Genomic DNA, 18,129 nt, shown 5'->3' on the forward strand with positions numbered 1-18,129 from the left:
ATATAATATACATAGTATGCTATAATATCTTATAGAAGTCTTACTTTAACCAAGAGAATTTTAGTCCATAAAGAACATTTAAACAGCCAAAAAGGAATAAAGAAACAAACTGGAGAGGTGCCATTCCTTACCTGGCCTGAAAAAGTTCCCATAAGCACTTGTTTTAACCTTTCAAAGGCTTCCATTGAGTCAGAGAAAATGTCCCGAGTATGTGCACGGACACATGCAATCATTCCAGGGAGAAGCATTTCCCTTTGTAAAAGTCTGTTCTCAGTGAGATGAATAACTAACACAAGATCTCGTGAGAATTTTAGTCTTCCTGAACTCAGATCAGGATGCCCTAATAATTAAAATCAGCATTCAAAACCTCTCCTGTATTCCCCACCTTTCTAATCAAACAGGTTCTGTTCTCACATTTTCGGTTCTCAATGCTTGATAATTAAAATTCCTAGAAAACATAATTAGCACCGTGAGATTTCTATTCTGAAAAAGGTGTCTGAGTGGGAGACTTTATACAGAGGCCTGTTTCCTCTAGTACTTAAGAGCCAAGCACATTTTCTGGTGCTAATTCCATAATAAAGCCACACAAAGGCTCCTTTCCTTTATTGGGGAAATCTTGCTAGACTTGCATTTCCTGTCCCCTTAAAATATTCTGATGCGATAAGAAAAGGGTCAGTAAAAAACATAAAAAACAAACAACTGATGAGGAAACATTTAAGTCCAATGGAGAAGAAATCTTTACAATTCTGCAGCCTTTAAACATAATTATTTTTTTTCTTGAGTCTAGTTGTCCTGCTCTGACAAACCAGAACAAGACTGAAACAGCCTTACTCTTTCAGATTACTGAGTCAATAGTGATCGTCTAGTGCAGTGGTCGGCAAACTCATTAGTCAACAGAGCCAGATATCAACAGTGCAACGATTGAAATTTCTTTTGAGAGCCAAATTTTTTTAAACTTAAACTTCTTCTAACGCCACTTCTTCAAAATAGACTCGCCCAGGCCGTGGTATTTTGTGGAAGAGCCAAACTCAAGGGGTCAAAGAGCCGCATGTGGCTCGTGAGCCGAGGTTTGCCGACCACTGGTCTAGTGGGATAGAACTGGACGCCAGCAATGATTTCCTTAGGAAAGGTATTTTTTGTGTAGCATCAGTACGTGCCATAGAATCCCAATTCTCCTTTTGGTACTTGAATTCCAATTTGCTGCTTTGGGGTAGATACAGATTACTCCAAAGCATACCTTCTCCCTCCCTCCCCACCCCTGCCCCTCCCAGGGGTTTGTTCCTTTTTCTTTTAACATCACAGTTCTGCATTTATTCTATCCCAGACCTTAAAATCAGCCCTTCTTCCTTTATCTCCAACTTAGAATCCTGACTCCAATAATAGTTTATGGAATAACAGAAGGAAGCCATTTCACTGTCTCCTTTTCCCCGGATTTAAGTCATTATACTGAGAGGAATGTAGAGATCCAAAGGCAATAAAATCAAGTTTGTGGACAAATCTTAAGAACCTAAGTCTTAGTGAAGCCAGGGAAGAGCTGCTCTCTGATGCGGGGAGCGCGTGTCCCAAGCCCAGGCCCCCGGTCTCTCCATACCGGCTGGCCGTTGTTCAGGAGGTCCTCCTTGAAGCGCAGTTTTCGTTCCAGGTCTTGAATGACAGCATCCTTGGTGCCCTGGATCTCCTCATCAGAGGCTATTCGAGCCGTTCTGCTGGCCTTCTTTGGAAATCCCCTGCAGGGCAGAAGCACATGATATAGTCCTTTGTCAGGCCTATCAATCCAAGTTGAACATTCAAGTCCAGCAAAGAAAGGGTACATGTATCAGCATGTTTCTTCCCACTCCTTTTTTAATACTACATCTATTCCAACTAGTTTTGGAAAGAACCATGAAAGCTGGATTCGGTGTTCAGGTAACACTAATTGGAACCCGTTTTCAGAGGAAGTTCAGACACCTTAGGGGAGTGTTCCTCAGTGGTTAGATAAATGCCAAGGATGGCGAAGGCCTGTGTTCTAGCTCTAAGGAGGTAGCCATGTAAAGGGAAAATAGGATGTGATCTGTAATCAGATCTAGGCTTAAAATCTGGCTTTGTCTTGTATTAAATTTGTGACTTCGAGCCAGTTTCTCAACGTTTCTTATGAGCAGGAATAAAAATATATACCACATCTGACTGTTGAGATGATTTGAAAGAGAACATATTTTTCTTTCATACTTTCATTAATTCAATGCTCCCGATTCTCTGAAATGAATGTATTCAACAACAGTACTTAGCCCACTCTTAACAGATACTGTTTGTTACCTTTCTGTCTATCCTACCTTGATTAGGGAGGATGTTCTATACTCGGGGACCTGGAAGGCCTGCAGGTCCTGCTGTGCTAGGTGCCTCCTAAACCTCCTCTCAGGATAGGTGACATGCCAGAGCCTTTCTCTCCAAGATGAGTGACAGGACCCTGAGCCACGTGAGCCGGGGCCTTGGTGCTGGGTGCTTGTGCGTGTGGAATCCACTTTTGTTGGTGCCTTAAGCAATTTCCTTCCTCTTTCTCCTCCTTTCCCTCACAAGGCTGAGGGTAAAGATTAAGGAGAAATGGCATACCTGTACCATTGCCTCCTGAGGTCCTGCACCTCGTCTTCCCAACAGCCATTCTCTCCTCCTGTCGACCACTCCACCTTGTTTTCTTGCTGAGCTCCCTCTGATTTTGTTGGGTGTTTATCCTTCAGTATGCTTGGGAAAGGTGATCCCCACCCCTCTCCAAACCCAGGGGTGGTTAATCTAAGTCAGTTTGAGTGGTCTCAATCCTCTGGACAGTAATGAGCCAGAGGTCTGTGGTAGAGCCCTAGCCAATGAGATAGGGGAACAGAGGTGGGAGTGAGAGGATGCGGTGCCCCAGTTAAAAACTTCCCATCTCTAAAAAAAAAAAAACCACATAGAAGGAAATGTTCCTCTTCTATCACTATGTCCAAAGTGTAATGCTCCAATCTGCTGCATCCACTTCGTGACCACGAGGGGAGAGCCCACGACATGCCAATGATGACAGCTTCGAAAGAAGAGCCCGTGTCTCTGATTGTTTGGGGGACACTGTGTTAACCTTCCATGGAACTGCCTGACCCCACTTGTTACGTTAAACAATAAACCTTATACATTTAACCTGGTAGTTGAGTCTTCTGTTACCTATAATGGAAAAATTCTCATAGCTTTTCCAGGTCCTTCCTTTCTAGTCATTTGCCCCTGAAGTTCAAATAGGATGATGTTAGACATTGGTTTAAAAACAAAACAAAGAAATAAAATATTGTGATATCCTGTGTTAGTAATATCAGAGTGGTTAGTCAAACTTTAAATTGCTCCCTGGGAATGGGTCTTGATTTTTAAGGAGCTGGGCAATGAATTTGGGGCATATTAATAGCAATGGCCTTAGGAATTATGATTTGCAACCCTTTAACAAAAATGCACATAGTCTGCCAACTTTCCTAAGCCCAGAGCCTCTCTCCCTGACCCTTTTCTCGGGGCAACGTCACCAGTCTAACGTCTCCTCGGAAAGGAGGGCCCTAAGTCGACCCATTAACTATTGCACCACGTTTGTTTCCTTCATAACCCTTACCACATGTGAGCATCACATGTCCTGGTGGCCGCTCTCCCACCATGCCTCCTTTGCTAATCACAGTGCCTGTCAAACAGCAGGCCTCCAAAGCACATGGGTGGAGTGAGTGCATGGATGCACTGTCTCCATCTCCAATTCTGACCTCTCTCTGTGTTCCCTCCTCAGGCAAGATCATTTGTGCCAGAGCCGTGGGACATTGAACCACACGTAACGTCAGGTTCAGAACAAGTAAAAACATCACACACTTTTGGAAATAAAGTTCTTCGTTGCTTTTGACTACAACCTTGCATCTGAGAACTAGAAGAGCTAGGTTCTGAAGGCACCTGAAAGCTGGTCCTAAAGACAGGGAGCTCATTGAACACCAGCTTTAGTGGGAACACACATGTTCCCATTACTCATTTGCACCCAACACCATAAACCAGTTGCACAACTGTGTGACGGTGAGCAGCCTCGATGACAGGAGGCTTGCCCGGGTGTCTGCAGGCAGACAGGCCGAGAGCTGTGTTCTCTGCACAGATGAGCATGGAAGGGGCAAAAGGACGGCTATCAAGGGCAGGACGGAGCCCTGAACTAGGGAGGCAGGGAACTGTGTTTTAAAAAGACAGTTCTCTTGGACAAGTAAACACCTGTCTGTTTACTATGGAATAAGTCCTGTCACTTCAAAGGCGTCTCTCAGTACACTCGCCTCTCAGGGGACCTCAGCACCTGAGGACCACCGCTCGAGGACGTTACACGCAGGGGACATTCCCTTTGGCACGGGTTCCTGCCACTCGGTGTTTTATAACTTCAGATACAATTAAAGTACTCTTTGATCCCAATACAAACACCCCGATGGTTCTGTATTTCTTTTTTAACAAGCCAATTCCCTAAGCATAGGAAGATCACCAGCATGCGAAGGGCATTTATTTCATCTCTGTTACCCTATTTTTAAAGACATTATTTTCCCTTACAGAAATTTAAGGCACACGTATTTTCTTGATTCTGAGCAGTTAACACTGAAATGAATGAAGCAATTGGAAGGTTTTTAAATGCATGAATCTCCCAGCATTATTGGGAAAATGACATGCGGTGATGTACAGCTTACAGAAACGAGCTAGCATGGAAGTGAGCCCCAAAGACGGGATTGGCCGAGGGAAACGGAATGAAAGAGGGAAAGGAGGTAAAAAAAAGATGCCATGAACCCTGGGCTACAGTTTCCAAAAATGTGGAATTAACCTTTACTGATGGCCTTTTCAGTGTTCAACTCTGCTCTAGGAATACAATGCTGAACAAAACTTAAGTGACTATACTCACAAAACTTATATCCTAAAGTGGGGGTGGGGGAGAGGGAGAGAAAGAGAAAGGAGGAGGAAGTAGAGGAAGGGAGGGAGGGAAGGGAGGATGGAAGGAAGGACATATCAGCAGGTGGTCAGCGCTGTGAAGGGACAGGAGTGTGAGGAGATGACTAGACAGTGTGGTTAATCCCAGTTCTGAGCAGCTGACACTACAGCTGAGGCCCAGGTGACAGGAAGGTGCCACCTGTGTGAGGACCTATGGGAGAGCTGGGCAGCTCAAAGGTCCTGGCCAGAATGAGCCTGGCAGGGTTGACAGGGTGTTGTGAGCCTTGGGGAAGGTACAGGCACAGGCTACAGTATTTCTCACACTTGTTTTAATATGGAACCTTTCCCCCCCAGAGAGTATCTCATTTGGACTAATGTAATTCAGGAAATAATTAGAAATTGTGTTAGAAACTGAGTACAGAGTTAAGGGGTTAGTATATAAAGTTTGGGTTAAGAACCAAAATGGAGTATTTGGAAGGGGGAGGCACCAGGAAAGAGAAGCAGTTACAAGTTTTTGAGGCAAAGTTTTGGTAAATGGGTTGTTTTCCTATAAAGCTAACTCTGCGTTGGAGTTCAAGGTAAAATGGCTGTGGTTTGTTCCCCAGATGGCCCCTACTTTTGATAAATGAAGAGCAACAACTCATCAGGAAATAAAGAGTGGTGACAAAGAGATGATTTGTACAATTAAAAAGTAAAATGCTTATTCCAAGAAAACCATTACCCAAAGCAGCACCCTTCACAAAACCCTTACCCAGAAGCAAACCTCAACCACTAAACGGCCCATCCAAGCCTCCCACACACAGCCTTCTGTCATTCACACACTCAGCCCCACTGTGCAGAAAGCAGCACTATTTACTCTGGCTTCAACAGTAAGTTTACAAATAATACCCATATGGTGGGGGTGGGGCAGAACCCTCTCAAGCATGTATGCAAGCATCTGGGAGGTCAAATCTTCCAGATTCGACCACCACCAAATCCCCGAAGATCCCCCCCCCCCCCCCCGCCACCTTGGCTACTGAATAATCTTAAGAGCATCCTCCCCTTGATATACTAGTCTAGGTCAACTCGGTCAGTGTATTTCAGGAACTCAAATCTCCAGAGTACAACACTGATTTAAGAGGTCGTGAACCTGTCTAGCAGCTGGAGAAAATTTTTAACTACTTAGAGTCCTCTCATAGTCAGTGATTATCTAATGGTAACAAAATTCCACAACAGTCCAGAGTGAGCAAAATCATTAACGTGTTGGCATTTCATTATCCCTCATGTTTATATGCCAATTAATATATGAAAGAGCCCAAAATCGTGCTCGCTTAAGCAGCACATATACTAAAATTGGAATGATACAGGGATTTGCATGGCCCCTGCGCAAGGATGACACGCAAATTTGTGAAGCGTTCCATATTAAAAAAAAAAAGGGCCCAAAATACACAAACTGAGTTTTTGTATAGCTAAAGCCAAAGTGATTACAGTACAGTGAGCACCTGAAGCTCATGCTTAAGGAAAATGGATCAATTTATACTCATATTAGCTTCTCTTCACATCCTCTTTTGGGTTCTCTAAAGAATAAACACACACCTGTGTGCTACACCTATTTGTTAACCCCATACAACTCCATATAGAGCCATCCAGGACGGAGCAGGTCTCATGCTGAGCAGACAATTTAACAGAATTGTCACTAGTCACAGCAGACCCCGAGACCTCTCCTGCTCATTTGCTGGGACATACTTGCCAGGATTGGTTGCAACTTTGTGTAGATTCCTCTATGGCATAGGACCCGAATGAGCCCAATGGCAAGGCCCTGGGGCAGCCCCCAACCCTCTCAGCCTTCGCCTTTAATGGAGATTGACAAGGCCCCGCCCACCAGTCTCCTGCAGGACAGGAACCCTGGGTCATGTCTGCAGAGTCCAATGCAGCTTTTGTCTTTTCTACTAGTTACCATCCAATCACTGTCTTGACTGGAAAACCGAAGTGCATCTGCATCTGTTTATGAACTTTCCCTTAAGGCTCAGGCGATTTTGCTTTGTTGGTCTGCAGCAGTTTTCTTTCATTAAGAAATAACACATCAGATGTTTTAGAGATAAACCGGGCAAGTCATTAGATCTAATGACTACCCTCCTTGCTTAAGCTTATTCTAGCGCCATGGGAAATCCCTGTCACCTTGAGTAAGGACAGTGCTCCCACCTATCTGTTTCTTATAAATGGGGAAGGGAGCGGGAGGGACAATGAGATCATGTCTATAAAGGGCCGAGTGCCTGCAGAATAAAAGCTCTCAATACGTCTGTATAAAGGCTCTCACTGAGACCTGCTTTTATTCTTGACAAACATGGGGTAGTGTTTCAAACCAAAGCCCTACTTCTAGAAGAGAGGCAACGGAGACTATGCAATAGTGCAGCATATGGCTATGGGGCACCCCTCTGTGAGAACAGATGCCAAGAATGTCAAGGTGGGCAAAAAACACAGTGCCAATGGGTTCTCGGGCTGGATCTGGTGTGGTTCCCCTCGAGGGTGGCCCAGCCGCTCAGAGACCAGCACAGACAGGGCTGCGGCACTGCCTCCGGGTGCCATTCCCGAGTCCTGGGGATTCCCCCAGCTCTCAGGGCGGATGGATGGGGTTGCTAGAAGAACGGGGTTACAGCAATGGAAGCTGTAAGCCTGTCAGCAATTGTGAGGGGAGTGGAAGACAGTCCTTCTATAAAAGTGCACACATTTCTTTCTAAGGCATGTTCTCTCACTGCCTCCATCTGAGATCCAGTCATTTCAACATCCACGTTTGACCGCAGCCTTGAGGAGGGCGGCATTTCCTCTGATGGTGACCCCGGGAACCTTCGGGAGGAGCGTGGCAGCCTGAAGAAAGGCACCAGGGGTTCCCCAAACCGCAATCAACCAGCAACCGAATGCCGCTGCTTCCAGGCTGCTCGCTCCCGTTTGTCTTCCTGACTGGGGTTTATCACCGGCACCCATGGCCTGTGTTCCCCGCCTCGACCTCTGCGACCCAGACATTTGAGAAATAGAACCTTATCTCCACAGACCATTTAGAAAGTTAGTAAATAACCAACCTATTCTTTAACAAGTTGGACAATGGTTAACATGCAGACAGATTACAACGGCTGGTATGCAGTTGAGTGAGAAAACAGGTATCTGAAATTGATAAAAATTTTGGTAAAACAAGGCAGGCAAAAAAAAAAAAAACCCTAATGTTTTTCTACTTCACTGAGATGTGTCATCCATCTATTTACTACAACTTGACACATACGCCAGAACCGTCCAATTAGACGCAGGGGTGGGCAATGTCTGGCCCGAGGGCCACGTAAGGCCTGAGAAATCATTTGGCCTGGCCCTGCCAAGGCATTAGGGGTGAGTTAATTAAATGTTTGACCAGATATAGCAGGTTAATTTTTAAGTTGATAATTTTGTATGGCCCACGCATGATGTTATACATATCCAATTGGTCCTTTACAGGAAAAGGGTTCCCTACCCCTGAATCAGAGAAATAACACACACAAGTGACACTGAATTTGCTGTCACAATGACCATGAGTAACCAATGACATATGAATGAAAGTAACTGAAAAGATTCATCTCACAAGAGTTTGGCAGTTCCTCCAAATTCAAGGATGCCAGTTAGTTGTGGCAGCCCTGAAAGTCTTTTGCAAGTTATGTGGCTTATTATCTTATATAATAAAAGCCTAATATGCAAATAGACCAAACGGCAGAACAACCAGTCACTATGACGCGCACTGACCTCCAGGGGGCAGATGCTCAATGCAGGAGCTGCCCCCAGCCCGCAGGCCCCGAATGGTGGTGGCGGGGGGGTGGGGGGGGGGCGGGCGCGCCGGTAAACGGGCGGTGCCAGGCAAGCCTAGGTGCGTGCCAGCGGCCACCACCCACCCATTGCCCTGCCAGTCGCCCCACAGATTGGCTCTAATCACCGGCCAGGCCTAGGGACCCTACCTGTGCAGGAATTTCCTGCTCTGGGCCTCTAGTAATGAATAAAGAGCTACCTTTTTGTTTTTCACTCACAATGCAAGCGAGGAAAAAAATGTTCCTCACTTTATGCCCGAGGAAAAAATGTCCTACAAGTTACATGTGTCAAACCCAAAGAAAGAATTCAAGTGTGTGCCTTAGCAACAGGAACATTTCTAGAAGACAGAGGCTAGCCATATAACGATGGCTTGTTGGGCTGGCACAGAGCTAGGTATCTGCTGCCTGGCATCGCCACGTATCCTCAGTGTCCCAGCACCTAACTACCTGTGGGGACAGTTCTGTACAGCCACAAAACCAGCACGACTTCTCCATTAACTTAAAAGAAAAGGCAGGAGCTACTGGACTCTTGTGGAGGCAAGTATAAAATATTTTTACTCTATAAAATGAGTCACTGCAATACATGCTAATAAGAAGCAAGTGCTTCTATTACTTGAGGTAAGATCGTAAAACCTCTTAAGGTTTTTATCTTCTTCAGATAATTTCAAAGTCCAAGATCAGAATAAAACCACTGTTCCCACTTAGGAAGATAAAAGGCATGACCACCCACTGCCTTGGATAGACTACTCTTTGATCAAAGACATGAGGAGCAGTAAATTCTTTATGTAGTACTTACCTCCCTAGGAAGCAAGATTTGGTACCATTTCGTCTTACAAGAGAGGACAAAGTGTCATGCAACAAACACCCACTTTTTGAAGCTAGCAGTTAGTGTCTTTGTATCAAGATAATACTTCATTTCCTAGCTCAGAGAAGCAGGGGAGAAAGAGAAAGGTTTTCTCAGGCAATCTGACTGACTCAACTTTCAGTAGAAGCCCATTATCACATCATTACTGCACAGACCTCTCCTTTATTTCACTTATTTATGTATTCATTTGACTGAACTTTTTCCAATAAAGATTTGAGGAGAAGCCAGATTTTGAATTCATGTAATCAACGTTTAGAAGGTGCCTGACAAAACAAGACACTGCTAAGCAAAGCGCCTTGACACGCCACGTCACAGTCCAACACAGCAATGCTCTTTCTAAGGCGGCGTTCGTACAGCCCAGAAAGGAACACTGTTCCACACAGATGAAAAGAGCCTGCACCCTAAGGTCTTCTCATTTATATTCTCTAGTAGCGTTTCCTTCTTTTCTCTCTGAACAACACTGGGATTCTGGCAGACTCTGGAGTAGGGAGGGATTCAACAGGAGGAGTTGAGGTATGGGAACTGGCTTGACCTCTGCTAGCACGTACTTATTTCTGAACTCTTCAGTAAAACGAGCGGGTGCTAGCTTTTACACACTTACTCTTCAACAAGACATGCCAAACACCCGTACGATGTTCCTTTGAAGGCTTTACTGTACCTTCGTAGATGTCATCGTGTTTATCTACATAGATTTTCTATTTAAAAATTTCGGAGGGCTGCATGTCATCATTGTGACATAAGGAAAGACAGGTCTGAGATAATATGCAAATAGAGAAACAGAGGATCCCTGTCACTCCCCTGAGGTCACTGCTGGCTGGGGTCAGAACCGGCACCATCATTTCTTCACTAGATTGCACACGGCCTCACTTACTTGCATCACCAACATAAAGACATTTACATGCACCCCCTTCCAATCAACCACTACCTAAATGTAAACTAATTCTGTTAATTTAGATAGTTCAAAAACATTGCATATACTTAATAACCAAGCCCCTCCACCTCTATTGTAATATTGATCTGAAATATTAAGATACAGAGGAACCTCATTTCTCAAACTCAGTTCACTCTGGAACGCTGTTTGAGAAGCGATTGTTCAAAAACCAAATCCTTTTTCCTCATTAGAAATAATGTAAATGGAATTAATCTGTCCCAGACTCCCAAATGATTCCCTGTTTTAACCTTTCTTATATACAGTACATGTCTCATGCCCTGTTTAATCATTAAATAAACACTTCTTAAATTTATGGAACCACCCCCTACTAGCATTAAAGGGATTTTTCATATATCCCTGCCTTCGAAATACTGTCACTGCCTAACTGCTTTCCTTTATCCGATCCACAACAGTTTTCCTACCAAAACTGTCTGGGATTGTTGTTTTGTGAGCACTTTCACATCCTTAGCAACATTAGCACTCTTGATGGCCTCTTTATGTTTTAAAATGGTGCTAATTGTGGATTTAAAAGCATTCTCTCCTTTATTTGTTGCCCGAGAGACACTTTTTGTCATGCTGAGGTATCAACATGAAAGGTCGAAAACGGAAGTTTTGGTCAATAACGGAGACATTTTTTTCTGTGAACAACTGGGTCAAGAACCGAATTGTTGGAGATAGGAGACATTTGAGAACCGGTTTTGACGGTACATAGTTTGGTGGTCTGAGCATGGATGTGGAGTCAGACAGGCACTTCAAATCTCCATGTGGTGGCTGTGTGAGCCTGGCAAGCTGTTTAACTACTGGAATCCTTCCTCTATCTTAGAAATGTGTCAAATGAGGGGACATAGGTGAACTGCACTGTGCTCAGGAAGTGGTAGCTGAGGCCACTGCCATCAGATGGAAAGGCTCTGCTTAGATGTGGGTAGCTCCAGAGAGGATCTCCTGTTACTTAAGGCAGAAGAAAGGGTTGCTCTTAGTAAGGGCAAGAGCAGCTTAGTTAAGTTGCGATGAGAATTTAAAAATCGGAAGAAGGTAGGTATGTAAAAAGGTTACAGTGGTACCCCTTCGGGCTGCAGGTCAAGGGGTGCACGGGGCAGGGGCCAGGCCACCCCAGGGGGGAGGGGGAGGGTGTGGCTGTCACTCACGCGGGGGTGACACCCTTGGGCAGGCCCAGGGCGTTGACAGCGACCGGCGGCGGCTGCGAGGGCAGCATGGAGCTGAGGAAGGCCGCGGGCGAGTGGCTGTGGCCGAAGCGGGCGGCGGGGGAGGCGCAGTGCGAGGCCGGGGCCGAGCTTGGGAGCGGCGGGGGCGGCGGCGGCAGCGGGAACACGTCGGGCACCGGGAAGGCCGCGGTGGGGCTGAAGACCGGGGGCGGCGGCGGCGGGGGCGAGGGCGAGGACGGACTCCACGGGGCCTCGGCCTCGGCGCCGAAGGGCTGCACGAAGGGCGGCGCGGGCGCGCGGCCGAAAGGCTTGGGCGTCGGGGACAGGGGCGACGGGAGGCTGGAGGAGCTGGGGCTGGAGGCCGGGGTGCCCTGGCTGGACGCGGGCCCGAGGTTCTGGGCCGCGATGAACTGCTTGGGGCGCGCGTAGTTGAAGGAGCCGGAGGACTGCATGGCGGGGGCGGCGCGCGAGGCGAGGGCGCTCATGGGCTCCAGGGCCGAGGGCGACGCGCAGGCCGCGAGCTCGGGGAAGGCGGGCGGCGGCGGGAAGGGCGGCGAGGGGGGCGCGCTGCTCGGGGTGCTGGCCGCCGGGTGCCGCCCGCTGGCCTCCTGCTCCAGGCGGATCTGGTTCTGCAGTTGCTGGAGTTTCAGAGGGTCCCTGGGAAGAGAGACAAAAGCGACAGCTTGAGAGAGGGAACGGGAAGGAAGGCTCCTTGGGCGCAGCGAGGTCAGGCCGTGAGCAGGTGGCTCCCCGCGCCGCCCGCTCCACCCGGAGAGCCAGGCACAGGCCACCAGCCTGGAGGCATCCGGGGTGACCTGCGAGCCCCGTGTCTGACTTAAGTTTTACCTATCGACTCAGATCAGTTTATACAAATCATGAGGGGAACTCGGTCCGACTTCCAAGAGCCGTATTTCATTCTCATGGAACCGAAGTATTGAAAGAAAAACGTTTGACACCAGTCTCAGGCCTCTCATTTGTAGCCAATTTTCAGAATAAGAATTTTATCAGAATGAGAAAATTAAAAGGGAAAAAACCCACTTGATAGGAGTTGTTTTTGGCAGACTTAGGTTAGTCCATTTTGCCTACTCCATGCTGTCAACTCTGCCTTTGGTAAACACCACAGGCTGATAGGGGAGGTTAGATCCACTGCAATTTCTGCATTTGTTCCCTAAAAAACGTGCAAAATTTACCATGCCTGAAATATTAGTAATCCGAAATGCAAATTTTTATACAAACCTTAATAAATATTGATAAAAATATTAGCTATTTTGTGCCATATCTAAAACATATGCAATAATATCTATTTTTTAAATGTAGGTGTTTAATAAGGAATAACAAGTTATTAATTTTATAATAATGCAGTTTTAATTCCCCAAGTATTTTCCACCACCAAGAAGAGATTGAATTTTTATTTTTGAATTAAAATTTTAAATTAAATTAATTTTTGAATTTTTAAGGTTAGCAGTTAGCTATATTTTACTCAGAAGCTTTCCTTTTTAACTGAATTTTATATAGTTTTCCCATATTCACTGCATCGTGACCAATGGCTGTCAAAACGGACTTCAACAGAAGGTGGCACTATAACAAGCAGATAAAACAGGCCACATACTCATTCCACCAATAGGGGAAAAGGTATGTTCCCAACTTCAAACCTTTTCTTTAGAGAGAAAGGAAGGGAGAGGGAGAGGGAGAGAGAAACATCGATGTGAGAGTGAAACATATATGAGCTGCCTCCTGCATGCCCCCTACAGGGGATTGAGCCCTCAACCCGGGAATGTGCCCTGACCAGGAATCAAATCCGCAACGTTTTGGTACACTGGACCAACTGAGCCACACTGGCCAGGGCCCAACTTTACACCTTTTAAAACTAAATAAAACCCAAAAACTCAAAATCTTCCTTATCCATAGGTATTTCATCTTCAAAAATCAAGCCTTTATACATCCAAGACAATATCAGGAATTGAAGCTGCTGGTAAAGGTATAAAACAAGATTTAGATCTGTTATTAAGCATCATTAGCTGTGGGAACATCAGCAAAAAAGTCCTATTTGCCTTCCTGTGTTTGCTCTTCGCTTCTGTAATCACCCAGTAAAGTGATTCCTGGGTGATTACACATTTTGGGGAACTAAAAATTATAAAGAGAGGATGATTCCACATGCTTAATAATGTGCAGAGCTTCCAAGGTTCCAGCACCAGAGAACTCTGTGGGTCCCGGGGAACGTACTCTCAGCGTTTTACAAGCATCCCCGCCACTGCTGGAATTCTCCAGGACACCGAAGTCCGATGTCTGTGCGGCTGGGGTAGGCTGTGTAGCACATGTGCTCCTTGCTCATGTGTTTAGAACTGGCCCAGGAATAGAACTCATAAAAACCACCCAGCAGCTCTAAAACCCATCATGCAGTGCTCTCATTCTGAATCCCCAAACACTCCTTTCTGGCCGCCCTGCCTTTACCATCTCATTTCCCAGCTGTGGCAAAATGCATCCCATTCCTGGAATGTTCTTCATCAGCATTCACCTGCCCTGTGCACCTGGCCTGGGAGTGGTCTGTGGGGTCCTCCTCAAAGCCACAGCGCCCTTACCCTGGGCCAGCCTGCGTTTTGAGGGACTTTCAGCTTGGCCTGACATCAGCAAATCTCTGTGTAGCAGCTCTGGCGTGGCTGCTGCAAACATCATGTCATACCTTGTGTGTGGTGTGATGGGTCCTCTACCCAGGGTTAGGGAGTGGCTCCGGAGAAGCCAGTCTCCAGAGAAGCCAGAGCAGCAAAGCCCAGACCACCACCGTACCGGTTCTAACTTTCTGTTCGGGCTCCAGCCAACTCACTCCGGCATTAAGAAGAACCACCCAGTTTGCGAAGCCAAGTGGGCTCAAAGCTGCTGAGATGCTGCTTTTAGTCGTAAGTGACAGTTCCAGAAAGTATTCATGTAGCATTTCACAAGAAACGAGTCGGCATTCTAGTGTTTTGGCTACTGGTGTACACTGCAATGAGGAAGTCTGCTGGGGTTCCACTCTCCCCATTTTGCACTGAGTGAGGAAGACAATATTCAGGGAATTTGAGGGGTGGGGGAAGGGAGAGCAAAACAGTTATTTTGAATCTTCAAGGGTCTCACTTGATTTCTGTGCAAATCATCATTTTAAAAAATACTTGAATTAAATGGATCTGACACCTGGATTCTGAGGTGATGAAATGCCCAAGTCTAAGTCATTTTCTCAGTCCTCATTAAGTTTAAAAGATACGAGAGAAAAGAAGAGGGAGAGAGATAGAAAGGAAGAGGGAGAGAGAAAATCATTGATCAGCTACCTCTTGCACGCCCCACACTGGGGATCGAGCCAGCAACCTGGGCATGTGCCCTGACTGGGAATCAAACTATGACCTCCTAGTTCATAGGTCAATGTTCAACCACTGACCCACACCAGCCAGGCAAGTTTTTGTTTTGTTTTGTGTTTTTTAAAATAAAAATTGATTTTACCAAGGTAAAAAGGCAAAAGAAATGAAAGGTACCAGAAAGGGAAGAATACCTGTGGCCTTTGGAAATTACTTAAAAGTTATTATAAAAATTCATCACTTTTCTGGTTTCCCCATTTTTTTCAGCAGCCCTTTTCTCTGAAAATGAAATAAAATGATACTGAATTGAACCTCTTGGAAATACTGGGTAAAGGTTGAACATTTAGATGAAAAGTTCTAGACAGCCCTAGTTGCAGCTACACTTTGAGTGTCAAAGTTCAAGTCTTCTATTTTGCACACCTACTCCATCAAACCCCACCCAGCTTTTTTCCCCCTCTCCCCACCACACCCTCAATTCAAAAGGACTAAGAAAGGCCCTACTCCAACCCCTCCTTCAATTGTAAAGTTTTAAATATTTAAGGAAATGAGATGTCTGGATTTTTTTGTCATGTACCTGTCACAGTCCCTTTACAAATAGGAAAGGAATTTTACTAGTAAGTAACTCGCTTAAGGTCACGGAGCATTACCTGCCTAAGCCAGGTTAGACCAGTCTGTCCCTGGCCCCTTTCCCTACACCAGACATGTCCACAGAACAGAACCCTGACCTCGTACTAGACTTTTAGGGGGGATCGCCTCATAAGTTATATAAATGTCTAACCACCACGCTGTACACCTGAAATCATATACTACTGAATGCCAGCTGTAATTGGAAAACATTTTTTTTTAAAGACAGTAAAAAAGAACCCTGACCTTCAACATGATTTTTTTTTGAAGTCTGTGGTCATCTTTGCCTCCTAAGGATTTAACTCTTATGCAGCCATAGGGCCTCTAGGGTCTGGATCATCAGTCAAGATTTATGATATTTACATAGTTAAGAATATATTCAAGAATACCTGACTTCAAATTTGATTTTTTTTTTAATAGGGTGAAATGGGACCACCATGAGAGAGGATCTTGGCAGCTCAGGAAGGGAATATGTAAATACTAGCTCAGTGGATTCTCCTACATTACAGACAATCAAGACCCCTGCTCCCCCAGAGGGGACTCCCCACCCCCCTGCAATGGTTTGGGCACAGGTTTTAACAAGAGTTTTACAGATTGTCGAAGAGGCAAAGTTTCAGGTTTGACAGACAGATGCAGAACGCAGTTTACTTTCCAATTCGGTCATCTCTGCCACCCCGTGAAAGCTGCCTGGAGACAGTGCCGGCCAGCGGCATGGGGGAACAGGAGAAAAGGCGCCTGGCAGTTGGGTGGTGCTGGCCTGGGACGCGGCTCCGCCAGCTCCTTGCTGCGGGGTGACTGACCGTAGGAGCTCAATAAATGTCCGCAGCACAAGAGACAACCCACCCATCCTGGTTACTTTACAAAACGGAGGTTTAAAAATGGAGATAATGTTCTCCTTACTGCAGGGAACGCTCCTCCTCTGTGCCCTCGCAAGGAGCTGGCAAGGGCAACGGCAGAGGGGCAGTGGCACGTGGGGACGCAGGGAACTAGGGGTCGGAGGCGGGGGGGGGGGGGGGGGGGCGAGACGGCTGGCCTCGCAGCGGCTCCTCACCTTCCGCTCACATGGCCACATGTGGCGGGGGGGGGGGGGTGGTGCGGGGGGGGGGGGGGAGACGAGGGGCAGCACCTGTCATGCTCCTGGCCCCGGGCTGACTCATGTACAGCCCGGGGAGGGCGGCCGTGATCATCCCCAGGTTTTAAATTCCCCAGAGGTTAGTGAGGTGAACTCACCTGTCTAAGGGCAGAACCTGGTGGGCTCCATAGTGTGCGCTACATCTTTCTCCCCAAAGCGCTCAGTAAGGAAGAAAAGACTGAATACAAGTAAGTCACTGTTACTGCATATCACTCTTCCTCCGGGGGGCTGCCGCTCAAGCTCAAAATAAAGGACGTGAAAGTGAACTTCTGGAAAACAACTTCTGTGCAAATTGGAAATTCCCAGTCTGCCTCTGGAGCAGTGTCTGGCCCGTGAGCAGCAATTTCTCCCCTGCTCACACCAATAACGAGGGAGCATTTCTCACTGTCTGGGGAAGCTCCTGGGATCGCGACACTGGAAGACATCGGTGCTTTCGGAATAAACATGTTGCTGGTTTCTATATTCCCTTTCGTTTCTTACCGTGTGACACAGAGGCCGCCGCAGGATGCAGAGCTGCCTGCCCGGGGGGCCGCTCTGGTCCTTCCCGCTGTGTATAAGCACAAGCACCGTGACACCCCAGCATCCTCACAGCCTGAGCCAGCGCCCTCACAGCACCCCGCCCAGCACGAAGCGTGGCGGAGGCATCAGTGACAACCCCAATGCTCGTCCCTGGCTGCAGGTTCTATACCTGACTGTGTGGCCAGGCACAGCCCAAGGGGCAGTCCGTAACAGAGCGCCCCCGACGGGCTGGGGCATTTAAAAATTTTTCAAATGAAGATAATTAGGGGATAAACTGCTGTGTGTTCCCACAACACTTTCCTCTCTGACTGGGATTAGCTCAGGATCTTATGTACAAGGCAGTTTAATATATTAATTCTGAGAACTGATAAAATAGATGGAATATGCAACTCCCACAAGGGCTGCAGTTCAGGGTGTACTCATTAAAGGTCCATCTACGACTTGATTGGATTTGTGCTTCCATGGTCTTGTTCTTGTTCTGTTCCTCATGCTTCCATTTAGGCCTTCACGTCAGAGAAGCTAGGTCCACGTGGTGAGGCTCCGTATCTAGCAACTTACTCGGTTTGGCACTAAGTTCTTGTTGCCCCTCTTACGGAAATCACAGCCTTGAGGACAGTCATTTACACAATACAAACAGGTTAATAAGAGCCAAATGAGAATGTACTACATTGGGTTTAGGGGAGGATGTAAGTAGAAAAATAACTATGAATTTAAATACATTCCCCATAACGCTGGGGGAGAGGGCAGGGGTAGACTTGGGTTTTCTGCAAAATACCACAAATACAAGAAAGCTACCATGAAAACTGACCGCTTTGGGAATGTGTGTTTAACAGATATTGCAAAATGACATAGGTGACTTTTTAA

General features: G+C 46.5%; 1 protein-coding gene across 8 annotated transcripts in view; it reads right to left on the minus strand.

The window, feature by feature from the left end:
• The window catches only part of PALLD (palladin, cytoskeletal associated protein), a 270,780-nt gene that overhangs the window by 30,497 nt on the left and 222,154 nt on the right, over positions 1–18,129 (minus strand). For 7 of the 8 annotated variants that reach the window (XM_079771702.1, XM_079771701.1, XM_079771704.1 and 4 more), the window contains 2 exons: positions 11,650–12,324; positions 1,592–1,727 (listed from right to left, as the gene is read on the minus strand). In XM_079771702.1, the coding sequence (XP_079627828.1) occupies positions 1,592–1,727; positions 11,650–12,324 (811 nt within the window). Of the gene's footprint in view, positions 1–1,591; positions 1,728–11,649; positions 12,325–15,184; positions 15,208–18,129 lie in introns of those variants that run through there. The other variant, XM_079771706.1, reaches the window with a different exon arrangement.

Source organism: Cnephaeus nilssonii (assembly GCF_951640355.1).
Source record: "Cnephaeus nilssonii genome assembly, chromosome: 5".
NCBI lineage: Eukaryota > Metazoa > Chordata > Mammalia > Chiroptera > Vespertilionidae > Cnephaeus > Cnephaeus nilssonii.